Below are 21,033 nucleotides of genomic sequence, written 5' to 3'. Positions count from 1 at the left end.
ACTTGTTACGTACAGCACAAGTGCCAAGCCGCACATGTGTATTTGTTTGGGAAGCAGCCAGCCACCGTACCGCCCGGGTAATGGAGGAAATGAGTGTGCCGACTAGAAAAATCAACCGAGTGTGACCGAAGGTTACCGAAGAGAAAACAGATGATGGTTCCAATGCCGGAGAGATTGTCGAACTGAAGAGCCATAGAAGTTCCGTAGTGTGAAGGTATTTCGGCTATTTCAAGTCTGACAAAAAACAGAGTAGCTTTCGGCACTGTAAATTGTGCCGAAAGCAAGTCTGGAAATACAATAAACTGGTGCATGCGCTACGTCCACACGTACCCGGGTATTTTTGAAAACGCAGAGTTTTCTATGCGTTTGCACCTTTCGTCCACATGTAAACGCCGTTTTTGGTCACTGAAAACGAAGATTTTTAAAAACTCCGGCCAGGGTGGATATTTTTGAAAACTCCGTTTTTGCATTTACGTGTGGACTAGAAAAACGGAGAAAACGCAGCGTCAAAGCTGTGCGCATTTTTTGATGTCACACTGTGCACCACGTTATTGTTTCGGTGAAATGAATTTCTACAATACTGTTACCGTTAATTCTACTCTCTGCAGTGTTTAAATGCTTACATATACACACAGTTACTGTCCCTCCACACATACGACTTGGTTCAGGGCAGGGATAGCTCAGTAGGTAGAGTGGTGGCCCCATGATCGGAAGGTCGGGGGTTCGATTCCCCTGAACAACTACCCTGAGGTACCCCTGAGCAAGGTACCGTCCCTACACACTGCTCCCCGGGCGCCCAGTGGCTGCCCACTGCTTCACTGAGTGAATGGGTTAAATGCAGAGAGGGATTTTCCCCACGGGGACCAATAAAGTACACTTTCTTTCTTTCTGCTTCTATGCCCCAGCTTTGTTTACTTTTTCCCACCGAGGCTTCTAGACTTCTGATTGGCCAACATTTCTACACGGTTAGGAATCTAGCGCCACCTGCTACTTTGTCATGTTCATAGCAGCGTTTTCCTTCATTTCTGCCTTTATGTGTGGACGGGATTATTTTTTAAAACGAAAACGGAAAATCTCAGTTTTCAAAAATACCCGTGTACGTGTGGACGTAGCCTCGGTCTCTGACTGGAAGCGCTAATTCGTCATTAGGCTTTTGTCAGACTAAAGTAACTGTTAAAACTGTTTGAAAAGCTAAGCTATACAACAAGGAGAGATTGAGAATTTCCTTTTAGTTCTCAGTTTATTTGATATTGACAAAAGTTAGTCAATTTTGTCTGTTCTTCTGTAAAACAAACTAAGATTTATTTTTAGAATTAATATTTTGTTTCTAAGTGGAATTGACAATTTAGTCTGTTTCGTTTGTTCTATTTTGAAACTTAAACGCTTTAGCGGCTGCCTTTTGTGTAGTTTGCAATATTTGCCTTTATTTATCTGAAAAAGTCTCATGTTCCTTAAGTACATCTACCCTGTTGAACTTATTATGGGAAATAAATATTTAAATAAAAACAAGCTGCTGATTATTTCACATTTTACTTGTGAGCAACGGCACATTTAAATCTTACAAATATAGTTATTTGGCTTATATCGTGATAGATATAGTTATCGCCTGAAATGAAAAAAACATATCGTGATATGAAAAAATCTTATATCGCCCAGCTGTAGTTAACAAGAATTAGCGAATATCTAATCACAGGACACTTTGCTCGTTAGATATTGTTACCTAATAACTAACTAAGGCTGCACAGCCTGTCTTTAAACTTTGGTCACTTGCAGCTCAAAAAAAGGCCAAGAATTCAAAAATGACTTGAGTCTAAAAAAGAAAGAGTCCATACACCAATGGGTGATGTTACGATGTCCATCTTTTATATACAGGATATTATTAATGTCAGGGTCCTGGGTCTCCTGACCCAGCGTTTTAGTTCTTTGTGATTTTTGTATTATTGTACTTGGTGTGAGTTATTCTATGGTTTCTAGTTTCGATCCCTTGCCCTTCTCGTTTCTCTGTGTCCCCTCTGTTCTGTGTAAGTCTGTGTCTGCATGTTTGAGTTCCCCTCTGTGTCTCTCGGTTCTTAGAGTCCTCTGCCTTATGGTTTATGTCTCTGTGTTTCTTAGTTGCTGTCTCCACTGTGTCAAGTTCGCGTCTCTGTGTGATCCTTCCTGTTTTACTTTGAAGGTCCGTGTCTTATGTGAATGTGTCCTGATTTGCTTGTCTCGTCAGTTCTAATTTCCCCCAGCTGTGCTCTCCTTCTGTGTCTCATTCTCCTCGTTACTTCCCAGTGTATTTAGTCCCTGTGTTTCTCTGAGTCAGTGTTGCGTCGTACCCTCAACAAGCTGTGTGTTTTGCCTCCGTGTTGCCAGTGTTTTGTCTCCAGTTCCAGTTCAGTGTTTCTGATACAGTGTTTTAGTCCACCAGCGTTTTTGTTTGTCTTTTGGTGAGTTTAGTTTAGTAAGAGGTTTTCCCAGCAATAAAGCTGCGCTTTAAGTTGTACTTCTGTGTCTGAGTCCTGCATTTTGGATCCACCACTCCTGCTTGCCTGCCTGCCACACAGCCAACCATGACAATTAACTCATTCACTGCCATTGACGTCTATAGACATCAATTACGTTTTTCAATGGGAGGGGCTAGAATACAACCTCGGGCAGCTTGTCAGTGAACATCAGACTGCTTGAAATGTATTTTTCACAAAAAGCTCGTTTTCTCCCTTTTTGTGGTCAAAACAGGCATTTTTGGTGGAACCCACCTCTCTTCTACAGCTGATTACTAAAGAATGGAAAATGGTAGAAACAAGCTTTTTTTTTTGGATGGAAGAAGAGAGTCTGTTCTTCATTTTGGTAGGTTCAGCGTTTATATGATCATAACACACAGTTTTCTGTGGCTCTTCAAAAATGAGTAAAAATGCTCAAAAACCCTGGCAGTGAATGAGTTAAATAGCCAAAAGTATCATTTCCATATCATTTAAGTGCAACGTCATGTGATAAAAATAACTTTTTGTTTATTCAGGGACATGCAGTTGCTCATGAAGTCCATAAAGTATGTGAGACCCTTTTTTGCATGAGTCTCGATTTAAAATGAAGTCAGCTGGAAGCATTATATAGTCAGCTGGACGCGGCCAGCTCACACAGCTTAACTTAATTACCTGCCTAGCTACAGGGGACAAAATCCGCCCACAGAAAATGGGTGGTCGCAGAGCTGATAAATCTGCCCACGTCTACCCGCATGCATATCTTGAAATTAAGAACCTACTGTGTCATCAATCACCAAGAATTTCAAGTTTGCCCCTGTTGCTGCCGTTAAACAGCAAGAAATTAAATGTTAACAGTCATATAACAATCAGCTGGCTTAAAAATGACTCTTTGTCTGCGCTAGTGAAAAATGTACTAATATGTTGCTTTTTTACTGCTTACATAAGTTCAGATAGATTTCTCTTTGATTTTTTATACTCTAGACCACTTATCAACACATTCCTGCCTCACAAGACCCTCAGCAAGCTCCCTCACTGTGATGTTTCCAGGGAATCCACCGCTCCCTAATGTCTCCTGTTTCCACTCTTATCACTTTGCTGCTGATGAGCATTTAGCATTCGCCGTGTCCCTCTGAAGCAGCTGCTTTTGGCACAGTAACTGGGTCGGACATGATAAAATTGGAAGCAGTGCAAGGCGCTTCTGATAACAGCAGCCTCTGTGCTTGAGAGTGAGAACAATGCATCGAATAGGAGGTGGGAGGGACTCTAGCAAAGATGGCAATTCCTGTGTTTTGTTGGATTTAACTGTCAAAAAAGAGACTATTTTTGTGGCGATGAAACATTAAGAGAAGATTAGCCCTCCACGTTATTGTCTGTGTTTAAAAGCTGCTATTTAAGTGCTCCTACCTGTGAACGGGCAGATTTAGATCTATGTTCGTCAGCAGGGGAAGGACAGTCGAGCAGAATGTTGGTTTCCTCCCTTCGAGTGTCCTTATGTTGATGCACGATTGCTTTTTCAGCGTGCTTTTATAGATTTGCGAGCCCAGCATGCACAGAATTAAAATTATTGATTTGTACGAGTGTGTTTGTAGCGTGTGCTGTCGAAGTAAAGCACACATACGAAGGTTATGTCTGGCTGAGAAACGTCTGAAGAATAGCACTTCAAAGGGACAGATTCGAATGAGAAACTACGAGAAAAATTTGGGAAACTTTACGCAAGCAAAGAGAAAATTGGGGACAAGGCAGTGGTAAAGTTTTCACCCAGGGTTAGACTTTAAAATATCTAGATTCTGAAATTTTTAAAAAAGTATTACTCTCTCTCTCACCAGGGCTTTTGGAAGCCATCTTCTCGGACTCTTTTGGCGTTCTGAATAGCACAGGCTGACTTGGAGGGCTGCTTCCTCCCATGCTAATGCTCTGAACGTGGACGATGTACTCGGTGTCCTCATCCAGATCCCACAATGCACAGGAGCGTGTGGTGGTGTTCACTTCCTGGATGAACCTCAGCATGCGTACATCCTTCTTCTGCAGAAGCACAAAGATCAGAAAGGCAGAAGTGTACATTTTGTATTTGTTTTTTCCCCCGATATGCCAGTACCCACTTGTGAATTCTTTGGCATGAAAAGGGTGACATTTCCATACATTTCCGTATATATATATATATATATATATATACACACACACATATATATATACACACACACATATATATATATATATATATATATATATATTTCCACTTAAAATAATAGGCTTAGCAATACTTCCTTTCTTCTTGTTAGTGAATATTCCCAGGGTGCACGCTTTATCAAGTTCAGATTTCTAGTGGCAAAGTCCAATTTTCCTGGTTAGGTCTGATGTGGTGCAAATGCAAACACGTCTCTCTTGGTTAATAGAAAGGAAAATGCTGAAATAAAGCCTTCTGGGTTTTTTTTTTTTTTTTTTACAATGTAATTAAGCATAAAGAAAGAGAGACAGACAGAGAGAGAGCCTCTCTGGCAGTGTACACTCTGCTAGAAATGTACATTATTATCCAGCTAGGGCTGCTTACTCAGGTCAATTGGCTCCTGCTAGATTAAAAGTAAGGCACCTTGGGGGCACTTTTGTTTACCAGGCAATTAAAGAAGCAGATTTCTTAAACCATTAAAACTTCATGTAGACAAGAGGTGCATTTGAAAAAGTACATTTGAAAGTGTTTCTTAATGTGGCCTCAGAAACTAAACTAGAAACTGGCCTAGAGAACCCTCTAATATTAAACCAACTGGAAAATCTCATATATGGCACATTAGTCGCTTTGGCTTGACCACAGTGGCCGTGCATCTGCAAGCTTCTTTGCAACCCACCTTCATGCCAGCTTCTCCTCATATGTTGTATCTACATGTGCATTTGGGAAGGTTGGATTTGTATTTGGCAATACGGCCAAATACAAGTTTCTGATATTTTTTTTAAGCTATGATTTTCTGACTTTGGATTTCACATGCTTTTTTTTTTGGTGTTTATTTATGTTAAACCTGTGGTTTGAAGGTGCCATATTTCACACTATATATGGAATTAGCCATTAGCCAATAGATGTACAGACAACTATCCCTGGACCTTTTTAACTGTGAAGAAAACCTCAAATGTGATGATCTTCTGGCAACTTTTCCCGTCGTAATACAAATACTTTTAAAAAATAATTTTAAACAGATTCATGGGTATTTATTTGATATTGATATCTAAAGTAGGGATCCGAATATCCAATAATTGGACATTGGTGACAAACAGGGGTTAAAATGTGATTTGGCAGGTGGTGCAACCCTAAGTTCTGGTGTAACAGTAAAAGTGGGGATATGACTCGCTTAGTAATAAGTGACATAATCACTGGACTGTGATCTCTAGTAGATTTGTTTGGTGAACAGGCTGTGGTTAGCTGGCTGCTTGTTCTGAGGTATGCTGCTCTTTATGGGTTCAGTTCTACAACATAAAGCAGAAGACTGATGACTCCTTTTAAAATTAAGTCCTGTTATTTTCAAGCGTTAGCTAAATGAACTCCATTTGTGGTCAAAAACTGCATGTCTAGACTATCCTATGTCTAGAACTGTCAAAAATAATTTAAGGTTTTGCAGACTTTGCCCACAAATAAGGTTTTTAAAGCTTTTTCCTTGTGGGGGTTATTTTTTTACCACCATCTTTATTCTCTCTCACTCTCTTACATCTCTGCAGCTATCCTGGACTTAACCTCCTAAGACCCGAACTCTTCCACGGCATGCATTTTTAATTTCTCTTTGCTATTTGGGCTGATTGGGACCTGATGGTATGTAAAAACAAAGAATTACGTGATTTTTTTTTAACCTGATTTTCGTTTCTGAGAAAAATGAGATCCACATATGAGGACATTCGCTTTATATTTTGATAGAACAGTGGCAGTATAATGTCCTCGTAAGTGGATATCAGGCCCTTGTAGAGAAAAATGTATTATTTTGGTCTAGACAACCCTAAAATGTGATGTCCACATATGTGGACGCCAGGTCCTAGGAGGTTAAAGTAGCAGCGATATATGACCTCTGAATAACATTTAAATGATCATTTAATGTGTTGTCAAAGCCATTTCACAATATGAAATAACCTAATAAGCATCACATGTAGAGATCTGATGTGTGATTAAAATTTACATTTCCAGTTCATCAAATGTCACCTGCTGAGCAGTCGTTACCTACCACAGAAATGGTTTGTTTGTTTGTTGAACTGTTTGACACATTGCATTTAAATTTTTTAAAAAAAGTTACTCTGCTTTTTCTCGCTTCCCTTGAGTAGAGCTGAAGCGCCACAGACTCAACTTTACTGACATCTGCAGCATGGATGCAGTGACAGTGACAAAAAAGAGAAAACTATGTGGGCAGGTGGAACCAGGTGGTGACTTAACTGTCCCCATGGCATCAGCTGCATGAAAAATGAACTTTTTTGACATTATTTTGTATTTAACTCCATACCAGAATGCGGTCCTGAATTGCTCCAGCCCAATTTAACCCAAGATGACAACGGTCTAATCTACTCAAATCTGTTCTGTACTGTAGCAACAATACACCATTTGGGAGCAGGAGAACAGTTTGCAGGGCTCATTCATGCCTACGATGCCTATAGTGTTTTGTTTTTCCTAAGCAGTCGTTTTTGAGTAAGCCAGAAACAGTTTTCAAATTGTTTGACACAACTGAGGAGCTTCCTCAGTTGTGTCAAACCTACATGGATCTGTGTGAAAAAGTGATTGCCCCCTGAACCTAATAGCTGGTTGGGCCACCCTTAGCAGCAACAACTGCAATCAAGCGTTTGTGACAACTGGCATTGAGTCTTTTACATCTGTGGAGGAATTTTGGCTCATTCATCTTTGCAGAATTGTTGTAATGCAGCCACAGTGGAGGGTTTTCTAGCATGAACTGCCTTTTTAGGGTCATGTCACAGCCTCTCAATCGGATTCAGGTCAAGACGTTGACACTCCAAGGTATTCATTTTGTTTTTCTTAAGCTACCTGGTCTTTAAGTGACGTATGAATCCTGCTTCCGGGTCCAAACTACTCTGCGTTTATTAAGGCTGTTGTGTTTTTAACATGTTTTAATGCTTTTGTATTTTGTTCTATTCAATCTGACCAAGCCCCTAAAAAAAGTCAGTGATCACTGTCGGCCTCTCTCGATCTACCACTATTCATTTTAAAACCTTACAATGTAACTAGAGCCCAGCCAATCCAGCAGTATATTAATGACTAACCTCGTATTGTGGATGGATTATCTCAGTTGTTCTCCTGACTGAAGTTTGGTCCGTTTACAGCATCCTGCCATGCGATTGCATTTGTCCCTAACCCTCGGGAACCCTCACATTAACTTTTATCGAGTGGAAAAAAGTTAGCGTTCATCCTCCAGCTTCACTGTGCTAATGTGTTTATATTATGCTAACCACAGCTGTGCAGCTAGCCACCACGTAGCACAACTTCATGTAACCCTACAAACGTCACTACTGTTTAGTTTTCTGTTTTCATTTAAGTCGGAAGCGATAGCAGAGCTGTACGTTTTAATTTCTTCAGAATTCCTTCAGTCAGAGCGTGATGCATTATTTTTAGGTGGAAACTAGCGAGCTAGCTCTCTGCTAACTTCTAACTGCTAAATTTCATAAATTCTGTTTTCATGGATGTCTGGATGTTAAGCTTAATTGTTGCACCTGGTAAAGCAGCCACACTGATCATTTTATTAAAGATAAAAAAATTTAGACAGTTTTTAACTTTCAGTGATGCCGCAGTGTTCATTTGACTTTGGGACCTGAATAGGAGTTTGGACCTGTACACGGCTAATGACGTCAGACTTAAACCAGATTTAAAGGTAGAGGACTCCGAGGTTGCTGGTGTGTTTCAGATCATTGGCCTGCTGCAGGATCCAAGTGCATCACTGGCATATTTAGCAGATACCCAAAGTCAAAGTATTAGTACCAAATCAGTACTCAGAATTCCAGGAGTACTGATATTCTAGGAATGGGGCTACACTATATAAAAGTCGTACTCCGTTTGATTAAGTCATCATTTTTGACTCGCTCTCCACACATAACATACTCACACAACACATTAGAGCCTGAACAACATACAGGGAGTGCAGAATTATTAGGCAAGTTGTATTTTTGAGGAATAATTTTATTATTGAACAACAACCATGTTCGCAATGAACCCAAAAAACTCATTAATATCAAAGCTGAATGTTTTTGGAAGTAGTTTTTAGTTTGTTTTTAGTTTTAGCTATTTTAGGGGGATATCTGTGTGTGCAGGTGACTATTACTGTGCATAATTATTAGGCAACTTAACAAAAAACAAATATATACCCATTTCAATTATTTATTTTTACCAGTGAAACCAATATAACATCTCCACATTCACAAATATACATTTCTGACATTCAAAAACAAAACAAAAACAAATCAGCGACCAATATAGCCACCTTTCTTTGCAAGGACACTCAAAAGCCTGCCATCCATGGATTCTGTCAGTGTTTTGATCTGTTCACCATCAACATTGCGTGCAGCAGCAACCACAGCCTCCCAGACACTGTTCAGAGAGGTGTACTGTTTTCCCTCCTTGTAAATCTCACATTTGATGATGGACCACAGGTTCTCAATGGGGTTCAGATCAGGTGAACAAGGTGGCCATGTCATTAGTTTTTCTTCTTTTATACCCTTTCTTGCCAGCCATGCTGTGGAGTACTTGGACGCGTGTGATGGAGCATTGTCCTGCATGAAAATCATGTTTTTCTTGAAGGATGCAGACTTCTTCCTGTACCACTGCTTGAAGAAGGTGTCTTCCAGAAACTGGCAGTAGGACTGGGAGTTGAGCTTGACTCCATCCTCAACCCGAAAAGGCCCACAAGCTCATCTTTGATGATACCAGCCCAAACCAGTACTCCACCTCCACCTTGCTGGCGTCTGAGTCGGACTGGAGCTCTCTGCCCTTTACCATCCAGCCACGGGCCCATCCATCTGGCCCATCAAGACTCACTCTCATTTCATCAGTCCATAAAACCTTAGAAAAACCAGTCTTGAGATATTTCTTGGCCCAGTCTTGACGTTTCAGCTTGTGTGTCTTGTTCAGTGGTGGTCGTCTTTCAGCCTTTCTTACCTTGGCCATGTCTCTGAGTATTGCACACCTTGTGCTTTTGGGCACTCCAGTGATGTTGCAGCTCTGAAATATGGCCAAACTGGTGGCAAGTGGCATCTTGGCAGCTGCACACTTGACTTTTCTCAGTTCATGGGCAGTTATTTTGCGCCTTGGTTTTTCCACATGCTTCTTGCGACCCTGTTGACTATTTTGAATGAAACGCTTGATTGTTCGATGATCACGCTTCAGAAGCTTTGCAATTTTGAGACACTATTTTTGACTTTTCTGAGCCTGTCAAGTCCTTCTTTTGACCCATTTTGCCAAAGGAAAGGACATTGCCTAATAATTATGCACACCTGATATAGGGTGTTGATGTCATTAGACCACACCCCTTCTCATTCCAGAGATGCACATCACCTAATATGCTTAATTGGTAGTAGGCTTTCGAGCCTATACAGCTTGGAGTAAGACAACATGCATGAAGAGGATGATGTGGACAAAATACTCATTTGCCTAATAATTCTGCACTCCCTGTATATACTATATAACAATATATCAGCATCGGCAATATGTAGGGCGTTATTAGGCATTTGCAAATATATATGTGTTGCATAGTTTGTCCACCAGAGGGCACTCTGTAACTCTGTCACGCAAACACAAACCAGCTGATGCGAGCATAGCTGGGCAGAATGTAAATGCGCAATCCATGGCTTGTGACAATGAAATGAGATTATTTTTAAACTGCATCGTCATATTACCTTATTAGTGGCTTATAAGAAACTACACATAACAAACGTTAGCGAAAACTACTTATGTTACGTATGCTGAAAGTTAAAAAATAATATATCGGCCGGTAAATCGCATCTCTAAATCACCAAATATTGATATTTATATCAGTCCTGCTGGGCTTTACAACACATGTAGCGGTACCTGTTGGGTGATGGCAAATCCGATGACAGGGTCTCCCTCCAAGATTTCCCACGTAACCACAGCAGAGTTAACCTCGAGTTCTCTGATGGTCACATTGAGCGGTGCTGACAGCAGGGTGTCTGACGCACATGCACGGCCAGAGGAAAGAAATAAAAAGAGACAGGCCATAAATATTCTTTACACTTTATAACTATAAACGCTACAACTTGAACAAATCGTCCCCCCTCTCACTCTCTCTCTCGCTGTGCTCTCGCTCTCTCCTTCCTTAAGATCTTCTCTTCACCTCCTACAAATTAATCCCTCTCCTTTCATTAATACCGGCCCTAATAAAGCACATACATGTCTCCTGGTGTTTCCCTTGAAAAAACACTTTTTCCATTCTCTCTCTGTTCTTCTTTCACGCACACTTTCGCATCTTTAACTTTTCCTCTCTTCTTTCTCCTCCACATATCTCATTAAACCATGACTCTTGAGGAAAAACAAAAAACAAAAACACGATGCATTTATCAATCAGAAAATTAACTTTGACGGACTAAATTACAGTCTTTCTTAACATTTTTCATTTCTTAGCTGCGAAGGTAGCAGAGAGTAAAGTGTGTATGGTTATGTGAGAGTTAAGACCAACTCATGGTCTTCTACGATTACAGACAGAGTTGTATTTCCCATGAGCCTGACTTGTAAAGCAACATCAGAATCAGACCTTGACATCGTACACACAAGGATGATAACGCCCATGTGCACACACACATGAAACTGTCACTGAGAGGGACATTTATCTATTTTGTCACATAAATATTCTGTTGAATACGCGGAAATTCCAGTTAATCAAAATCTTTGATAGATTAAATGACACCTGCAAACTATAACTGGAGTCACTGAACTGTCCACTGTGTTTCTGCTGAGTCTTTTGGAGACATTTTAGTGGATGTTTATGAGGAGTAAAAACCATTCAAGAATTTTGTGCTTCTTATTAGTCTGGTAGTTGGCACTAATTTGCATATACCCAATATTTGGCCACACCTCTTTATCTCTGAATTCAGGTGTTTTCAGTCCCATGGCCATAGCTGAATAAGGTCAAGCACCCATTCATGCAGTCTACCTCTTTAGCACAAGTTATTCTAAAGAGCTCGCTGTAATAGGATGATACCAACAAGTCCGTTTTTGAAATTTCTTCCAGTTCAAGATACTCAACAATAAACTGCACACAGTATTATTGCACATATATATTTAAGAACCACAGCAACTCGACCCAACACTCTGCTGACTCTGTAATTGCAGAGCTACAAACCTCTGATATTAACATCAGCATAAAAGCTGTGCACCAGGAGCTTCATGCCATGGGTTTACAAAAAAAATCCTTGTAATCGCTTTGGTTGCTTGCAGACTGTGGTGGCTGTCTGTAACTTGCATGAAGGATTTGTCTGCAAATATTCATCAACTGCTTGCTGAGTGGTAGTAAAACGTGGAAAAGATGAGGTGAAAACCAGAACTGGAGACCACTTGAGTGAAACCTGTGTCTTACTGCTGCAGCCAAACACATTTCAAAAGGTGAACCGGTGAACTGAACACCAGTGTTTGTTCATATATCTTCACTTCTGGCTCTAATAAAACTAACACGATGGCAGCCAGAAGACTTTAAAAAACAGAGAGCAAGGAATCAATGGGTGATGCCGCCACTGCTATGTCTGTCTTTTATATACAGTCTATGGTCAGCAGCAGTGGATAGCTGTTTCTGGCCTGTGCACAGTTTGTACTTCACTATCTATTTTTGTCATTTCGTGCCATTAAAAAAGGAAATTAATGGTCATTCCCAACCCCTGAGCGACCGTGGCTCAGGGGTTGGGAATCGCATCTGTAACTGGAAGGTCGTCGGTTTGATCCCTGGCCTCTCTGTCCTGGTCATTGTGTCCTTGCGCAAGACACTTTACCCTACTTGCCTACTGGTGTTGGCCAGAGGGGCCGATGGCGCGATATGGCAGCCTCGCTTCTGTCAGTCTGCCCCAGGGCAGCTGTGGCTACAACTGTAGCTGCCTCCACCAGTGTGTGAATGTGAGAGTGAATGAATAGTGGCATTGTAAAGTGCTTTGGGTGCCTTGAAAAGCGCTGTATAAATCCAATCCATTATTATTATTATTATTATAACTCCTGGCCGCTCTACCATCTGTCCTCCCGCTGAAGTCAGCCCATTGTTGCACAATTGCACAGGAAAAACAATTTTTGATTTTATTTGCACCATTTTTTAGCTCTGACTGGACAAGCTCCTTTCAAGCTTTTTCTTTGAAAATATTGTTACCAGGAGAAACGCCGTCAGTCATGTGACACTGTTGCATTAAACCGCTGCAAATATTGAGCACACAATCTTGAGACTTGTTCTTGGAGTTAAAAAGTGTTGTTACAGGAAAAACAAGAATGTACTTTATTTTCTTCCCTCCCTTTCTGCTTGCTGATAACACAATCATCACAGTACAGTGTGTTACATCATGTTGGTGAAATTCATTTTTGGTAGGCGACAAACTCAGTTGAGTGGCTCCCAAAGGCTGCATGTGAATGTGTGTGTATGTGTGTGTTTGCTGATGCAGAGTAAATGTGTGATGTGTTCCCAAGTACTGTACGGGCATGATCCATTGCTATGACTCCCTGTTTGACTGGCCGTTTTCTCGCTGTTTATCTTCCTGTTCTCACACAGACACAGAAACAATGCAATGGCAGAGAGGGATTCCCGTCCATTCTTAAAGCGTTTGCTGCAGATTAACAAAAATTCCCTCTTAAAACTACATCCATTCCCAGCCTCGGGAAGCCAAAATATCAAATCTCTAGAGGCCGAGATAAATCCCACATGAGCTTATTGCCAAGATTTGGGCTTTTCACGCGACTGTCATCTATCAGCTTATCATCAGGATGCAGTGTAACCAAGATCTTACGCATGAGATGAACATGTGTTGCCGCAGGTTAGAAACATGCGATATCGTACAAGATAGATGAGATAGTCCCCCAGCCCCCAACCCCACACACGCATGAACATATAGGAGGATTGGACCTGCTGTACGTAGAGGCTTTACATGGAAGTAACTCAATCACATTTCACATCCCTTCAGGACACTGGATGGATGAACCTGCACATTTTTAAAGCAGCTACTAGAGATTATCTCCCCAAACAATGAAGAATTTTCAGAAAATGGTGAAAAAATGCCAACTGAAATATTCCAGGAGCCAAAATGATGCTCACTAATATCTTGTTTTGTCTGACACAAGAGAAAGTGGCAAATACTCACATCTGAGAAAATGACCACTGATTGGTCAGTTAGTCAACTAAAATGTAAAGCTCTAATGCTCGTTTAGTCTTTACTTGAATTTAACAGTCATCTGAGAACTTACTGAGCCAATCACACGGTGCCACAAAGACTGGGTTTTTTTTGAATGACACTTTTCTAGAAACATTTATACAAACTGGGATTAAACTGTCACTCTGATGCAGTGCGAGACCAACTTGTGTCAGCCATTTTTTTGGCATCACTAAAGCTCACTGTGTCCACCTATAGCTGATGCACGCACATGCAGTGTGTCACGTCAGGTGGCTTCCCAAAAAGGGATGAAATGCACACCAAATGCATGACATCAGTCAGCTGCTGCCAAATAATACTAAAATAAAAGCACAACGACATGTGTTTAATCGGCCCGCTGCATCAACTCACATTTACTCGCAACGATCGCTCATCAACCTGTGGTAAAACTCACCGGCATTAACGGAGGACGCTGAGAGGAAGCCCAGCAGGAGCAGCAGCACCGCCGCAGACAAGCCTGGTTTAGCCATCCTCCTGCTTCTTCTGGTGAGGCTTCACATCCTGTGCGGCCCATTTATAGCATGGCGTTTAACGGGAGGAGGCGAGCATCCCCCGGTTAGGGTACCGGAGAGAGGAGGTACTTGTTGTACCGGAGACCGGGCTCACCTGAACTTGGACTCTGCAGCAGCAGAAGCGCAACAACGGCCAGAGGAGAGGAGGAGGGTTAAGGGGAGGGTGGGGAAAGGGACGGGGTGGTGGTGGTGCACGATGCCGTTCTCAGTTGTCTCGGTGGACACCTCACAACGACGGCCCTTCGACCACCGGCGGACTTCCAGGCTGGCTGTGATGGAAAGTCGGCGCAGAGAGGATTTCAGTATGCGGAGAGGTGGAAGAAGTGCGCAAGTGCTGCAGAGTGCAACGTGCAGCCACGGCTTATAACTCTCTCTCTCTCTCTCTCCCTCCCTCACAAACACACGCACACACTTGCATCAGTCCTCGCTTATAAGTTACTTGCGAAAAACAAACCAATCCTCCAAAGAGAAATCATCATTTTAGACAAAAAGTAACATATCCGTGCCTGTTGTCAGCTATTTTTAATGAAGCAGTCTGAAACGCTTTAACCAATCAATCATTTATAAAGCACAGACGTTCACTGTTCTATCTGTGCACATGTGTTATTGCAATATCAATACATCTGGATCTGAGAGGACGCTGGAAAGGCCACACAGAGACTGGATCCGAGTGGATCTGAACCCTGGACCTTCTTGCTGTGAGCCAACAGTGCTATCCACCATGTCACCTTGCTGCCTTAACACCACTTTAAGCTAAGTTTTTAACACATAATGCATATTATGCCTTACATTATGATTTCCCAAGTCAAATAAGTAGTTTTTCATGCCTGACCCTAACTGAAGAGTAGCTGGGTGAGAATGTATGGACAGTTACAATATCTAAATAAAAAAATGCATTTGTGATGTGATGATGTCACTGTTGCTGTTTAGGATTGTTAGTTTGCCCCCCCCCATCATCTTTTGTGCACCAACAGCCTTACCGAATTCTGGTGCCAGTGATCTTCCAATAGTAAAACTGCACTAAAAACTTTCACTTTCCTGTGGATGTAAGAGAAACACTGATGTCTATGATAGTGCAATAAATGCATTTAAATGCCATAGCTTCAGCCTCTCTTAGACCTTGCGACACAACCGTTAATTTAGAATCCTCTGTACATCATTTACAAATGATGCAACACAAAGGTAAAACATTTCTAAAGACATTTAATGATTCCTAACATTACATAAGCTGGAATGGGATTCCAGAAGCTAAAGGAAGGAAAAAGTGATCCCATGCAACGTTTAATAAAACATGAACTGTATATGTGTAGAAATTAATAATAGGAATGAATCTATAAACAGGAAATCAATTGTGAGTGCGATTTGTCAGTAAAAGGGCTCTTATGTGCAATCGAAGGACCTATTGATCCCATACCCACTCAATCAAATGAAAGGGCTCTGGCAGGCACATAAAATCTTACTAATTGTGTATCCTATATGGTCTCTTAAAGAGAATAACATGCAGTAGTAGGTCAATAAAGGGGACACAAGGGTCCTGCAAAGCTTGTGCACCTTATTAAGAATAAAATTGGGCCAGTGTTTCTCCTGGAGTGTGGCAAAATGCTGTCCGTTGTGCTCATGTATAGGTACTCAGGGACACAGATTACACAGATCAATACATGATTAACATTCTCAACAGACGCCCCTTTAACGTCTCTTTTGCTTCAGGGAGAAGATGCCGATGTGACGCCCTGCTCCTCTCCTTTCTTCTCTTTGCTCTTCAGTGTCTTTCAAGGTTATAAGAACAATTTAAGATGACAACATTCATATCTCTTTGCTGTGCCGCTGACAGTTTTATCACTCAACTTAGGTTCAGACGAGCACAGTCTCCTCCAGTGACCTCTGGTTTCAGCTTGCAAAATAAAAAAAGAAGAGACAAAAAAAAAACCCCACCCTTGAATCTTCACCTTACTGGTGGTCACGCCAGTTGTTTTCATGAAGCATGATGCTGACAGATTTATTTTTGGAGAACTTCTTTTTAGAGGTTAATGTGTTTGGAGAAATGATAAGAAATCATATGCAGATTTAATGTCAGGTTTAAAATAAGAGGAATACTTCATCATTTACCAGAGATCAGAGGGAGATGGTAAAGATCAACACTGCAGTCATAGTATTACATTTACTGTCAGTATGACCCCCCTGTGTAGAGTCGTTGAGCTGAACATGAACAATACAAACGTCTTTGCAAACTGGAATAAACTTGTAATCTCAGCAGTCTCTGCATGCAGTTATCAAAGAATATGGCTTCACATGTAGTTGTCAATAAACCAAGCATATTGCCTAATTAGTAGGCAAATCTTATCAACTGTTTGTCCTATGTAGGATCTGGTACTTGATTGGAGCTTATCTTTTTTTAAAACAAAGACGTCGCCCCCTACTGTTCATTAGAAAGAATGCAGATTTAAGGTGCTTCTGCAGCTGCCAGTGATTTATATAAAACTGCTGGCTTCACTTTACAGACACAGGCAGCAGGAACAAAGCTTTAATATGATCGATTTGTTGGACAACATGAGAAAAACAGTTGTCCAGTGGGTGTTAAAGAGTGTTTTGATGATCTTAGATAGCTGTGTGGATATACAACATTTTAGCTTAGCGAGAATTAGCTTTATCTCACTACTTAGCTTGCTAGATAAGCTATAAAAAAATGTTTGTTGAATCTGGACTGAATCACGTCAACCTCACAGTAAAATAACAAATCATTAAATTATTCCCACATTTGCAATTAGTGTGTAGCACTCAAAGTACGGCTCATTGTGCCTACTTTTTGTTCTTGAGGAGTTGTTTTCCGTTGCCTGTTGAGTTTGGAGTGTACCGGGATACATTTGTCGAAGAGGGTGCTCTGTGTTGAACTCAAGTGGAGCTGATGGGGTACAAAAAAGGCTAGAAGTGGCCTTAATCCATCTGAAGCTTGAGGGGAATGAGCCAGTCTGCAGCCGCTTTGAAGTGGCATTATCGCTCACTTTCTCCTCATCTCTTCTCACTGCTAACCCCCAAACTGCCCCTGGGGGAGTTTAATTACAGTGTATGGTAGTGTGTGTGTGTGTGCGTGTGTGTATGTGTTTAGGACAGAGGAATATTTATGGTTGAGCCATGCAAATGAAGACGAAAAAGGATCTCAAGTGAAATGAGGTGAGAAATTGTGGTGGAAATTGGACGGAAAATAATGACTTGAAAGAAATTCGAACAACACAAAAGTGAAGGCAGACGGTGAGCGAGGAAGATTTAAGTCCAGCAGAGGGAATAATGGTGGGAGAGGTCAGGAAGAGGAAAAAAGCAGAAGGAAAAGTGTCAAGAGTGTGATATGGAGATAATAAAAATGAGTTTCAGCCCATTGCTTTACTCAACTTTCCCTTAATGACAACCTGAACCCATCCGGCTGTTCAACTCAGCATAGAGGCATCTCTACAATGACACACAAACACATGCACATCATCCATGCATGCTGCTATCCTGAAAAAAAAGTGCTTGCCTCAGAGCTGCTGACATCATCACATCTCTTCTCATTCTTGAATATTTGGCCCTTCTCTCCTTGGCGATGCAATTCAATTTTAAGGCTCACGAGACTAAAGCAATTCACCTTACTCCTGTCTTCCCTGCAGGTGAGCGAGCAGGCAGCACAGCAGGGACACGGAAACATATTTTGTGTTTGCAAGTGAATTTAGTTGCTCTGAAAGTGTACACTGCCTTTTACACTCTCTCTGGATTGCCAAAAAAACCCATCAATAATAAATTACTGGTAATACAGCTTTTGTTAACTAACTATTCTCCGTAAATGGAAAGTTTGGAAGTTGGTCATATGTAGGACTGATGCAGCCTGCTTTCCACCACGTCACATAAGTAGGTTATTGTTTTGCCCGAGGATGCTACTGACAGTGGGGTGCATGTGTAAATTTTATGCAATCCCAGTAGGGGATAAGTGCACTCCCCAACATGATCTGACCTGAACCAAAGGCAACAAAAATGTGTTCTTCTTTGTAATATTATCCTGTCTTTCTTCTCTCTCCCCAACTGGTCACAGCAGATGACCCCGCCCCTCCCTGAGCCTGGTTCTGCTGGAGGTTTCTTCCTGTTAAAAGGAAGTTTTTCCTTCCCGCTGTCACCAAAGTGCTTGCTCATAGGGGGTCATATGATTTTGAGGTTTTTTTCTTTGTATGTATTATTGTAGGGTCTACCAAGCATTGAGGGGACTGTTGCTGTGATCTGGCGCTATATAAATAAAATTGAATTGAACTGAAATTGAAAAGGTTCATCATTTCAATTTTTTCCTTGTAATATTTCTGAATTCTGTTTTTATGCGGTAAACTTCTACCTGTTATGTATAGAGTGTTTGTATGGTATTTACATGCTGTATGTTATGAAACCGTTTTGAATAAGTCTATGCATGTATTCATCCTCTGCATCCTTTCGTAAAAACTCTCAAATACACATGGGCAAATAATAATTTGATCCCCTGCTGAATTTGTAAATTTGTTCACATACAAAGAAATGACCAGTCTCTCAAATTTTTATGGCAGTTTAATTTTAATATAGAGAGACAATCATAATAATACTTCAGCCAAAAAAAAGCTAGAAATGGATTTTCTGTGAAATTACCCAGGGAGGCATCTGAGGGAGCTACAGATCGGCTGTGTATCCATGTGGCAGTTGGATCCACTGTTACCAAGAACACCCCTGGTAACACAATACGCTGTGCTCTATCTGATATTCTCGTTTTGGTGTTGTTCCTGGATCAACATTTCATCTGACCAGTCGCATTGTTACGATGTCATAGCTTTGCGACTTAGAGAAGAATACTTGCCGATGTCCACTCAGGAAGAAAATCCAAAAAAGGAGCTGTTAGGGTCAAAATTAGGGTTGGGGTTAAGATATGATCGTGGTTACGGTTAGGGTTAGAGTTCTGGGGTTAGGGTTATGGTTTGGTGTGATGGTGTTTCCAAGATGCTAAACTATGACATCACTACAATGTGATTAGTTCCTTGAAATGTTGAACTTGGATCAACATTACCGCCGTTGATCCAGAAACAACTCCAACACAACAATATCAGATCGTACCTGTGCAATAATGGAATCTTCCGGAACCTGCAAAGCGCATGTACAGGCCAATCTTAGGGTTAGAACATTTAAATGATTCTGAGAAGTGCTGTGGTCAGATGAAACTAAAGTAAAAGTCTTTGGCATCAACTCAACCCCCCTGTATTTTGGAAAATGCTGAGTATGAACCAAAGAAAGCCATTCTCACAGTCTAGCAGAGAGGTGGAAACATTACCTTTGGGCAATACTTTCATTAATACTGTGGTTTTCAGTACTGGGACACGGTCACTCCCACTCTACATTGTAGCCACAGCCACCCTGGGGCGCACTGACAGAGGCGAGGTTGCCGGACACTGGTGCCACCGGGCCCTCTGACCACCACCAGTAGGCAACGGGTGAAGTGTCTTGCCCAAGGACACATTGACCGAGACTGTCCGAGCCGGGGCTCGAACCGGCAACCTTCTGATTACAAGGCGAACTCCCAACTCTTGAGCCACAATCTTAGTCTAAGTTATAAATTATATCATAATTTCAGTCAGCCGCTTACACTTCAGTGAATATAGCTTTATCTTGACATTATGAGATGCACCAAATATAATGAGCACATACAATTCTTCAGTTGTTTTGTGGTAAACAACCTGCATTTTAGTTCATTCTTGGACAGGAAACTGTTCCTATGAGGAATTCTGCACCTGCCTCCCGAGAGTGTTACAGCATGTGACCGTAGCACCAACCAGCAGCACAAAGATGGCAACAGCTTATTTTCTTAAGTGGCTCCGATTGAAGTGCCGGCATCAGCTAAAGAGGCTGTCCTCCTTAGAAGGAGAAACCAAGGAAAGCTGGGGAGAGAGCGCGATGAGTTAGAAAGCATATGAGAGCAAGAAAGAGAGAAAGAGAAGTCCACGGTTGCTCCTGACGTAAGCATCTTTTCTCAGCATCCCTTTATGTCTCTCTTCCTGCAAGGACAGATGCCCAGCGCTGAGGGTGGAAGCCCCTGTGTTACCTAACAGGAAGCCGCTGGCTCGGGTGCTGTCACATTTCATGCATGTGTGCGATAGCATGATCACGTTGTGTCGACATGTTAAAGTCACTTTCAACTCGTGCAGGGTTTCCAAACTCAAAGGTTTAACTGTAACTATAATGGAGCTGGACTGAAATGTTGCATGTCTGCCGATCCCTATATTCAAAAAATGCTAAACTTGGCCTTCCAGTTAATCTGAGATTAGGCCCAGTAGACTGATCTAATTAGCCCCTGAACCCTCACATCACACTATAGTTGATTGTTTGGTATTAAACTGTAGAACAGTTAGCTATGTATCCAGGGATATAATACCACTAATGTTGATGTCTATTATTAAATCATCCTTCCTCATTCAGGCTCTAATGGGATATGCTCTGGCAAATGAAATTATTATGGAATTAAACTCATTTTGCTGGGAGAACCCCTCAGGAGCCCCCTCCAACCTGGAATTCCTCTTTAGCAAATATAGCTACTCTCATATCAGCATCTTCAACCCTCTAATCCCCCATCAAAGATTTATTCAAGCCAAATGGCTTTCCCACTAAAGCCCTTACCGACCTGCAAAGCTCTGGATTTCTTTGCATTCTGGGGCAGT

At 41.4% G+C, this 21,033-nt stretch overlaps 1 protein-coding gene across 1 annotated transcript in view; it reads right to left on the bottom strand.

Moving 5' to 3' along the window:
* Window positions 1–14,719, bottom strand: part of fndc5b (fibronectin type III domain containing 5b) — a 40,338-nt gene extending 25,619 nt beyond the window's left edge. The window contains exons 1-3 of the mRNA XM_085261836.1: window positions 14,230–14,719; window positions 10,495–10,613; window positions 4,289–4,487 (exon numbers count right to left, since the gene is read on the bottom strand). Of these exons, the coding sequence (XP_085117962.1) occupies window positions 4,289–4,487; window positions 10,495–10,613; window positions 14,230–14,305 (394 nt within the window). The 5' untranslated portion in view covers window positions 14,306–14,719. The remainder of the gene's footprint in view (window positions 1–4,288; window positions 4,488–10,494; window positions 10,614–14,229) is intronic.
* Between the last annotated feature and the right edge of the window lie 6,314 nt (window positions 14,720–21,033).

The sequence above is a fragment of the Mchenga conophoros genome, linkage group LG22 (genome assembly GCF_057382185.1).
Source record: "Mchenga conophoros isolate Kocher_MC1m ecotype Shallow Benthic linkage group LG22, M_conophoros_male_GT1.1, whole genome shotgun sequence".
NCBI lineage: Eukaryota > Metazoa > Chordata > Actinopteri > Cichliformes > Cichlidae > Mchenga > Mchenga conophoros.
This window is presented reverse-complemented; position numbering and strand designations above follow the sequence as displayed.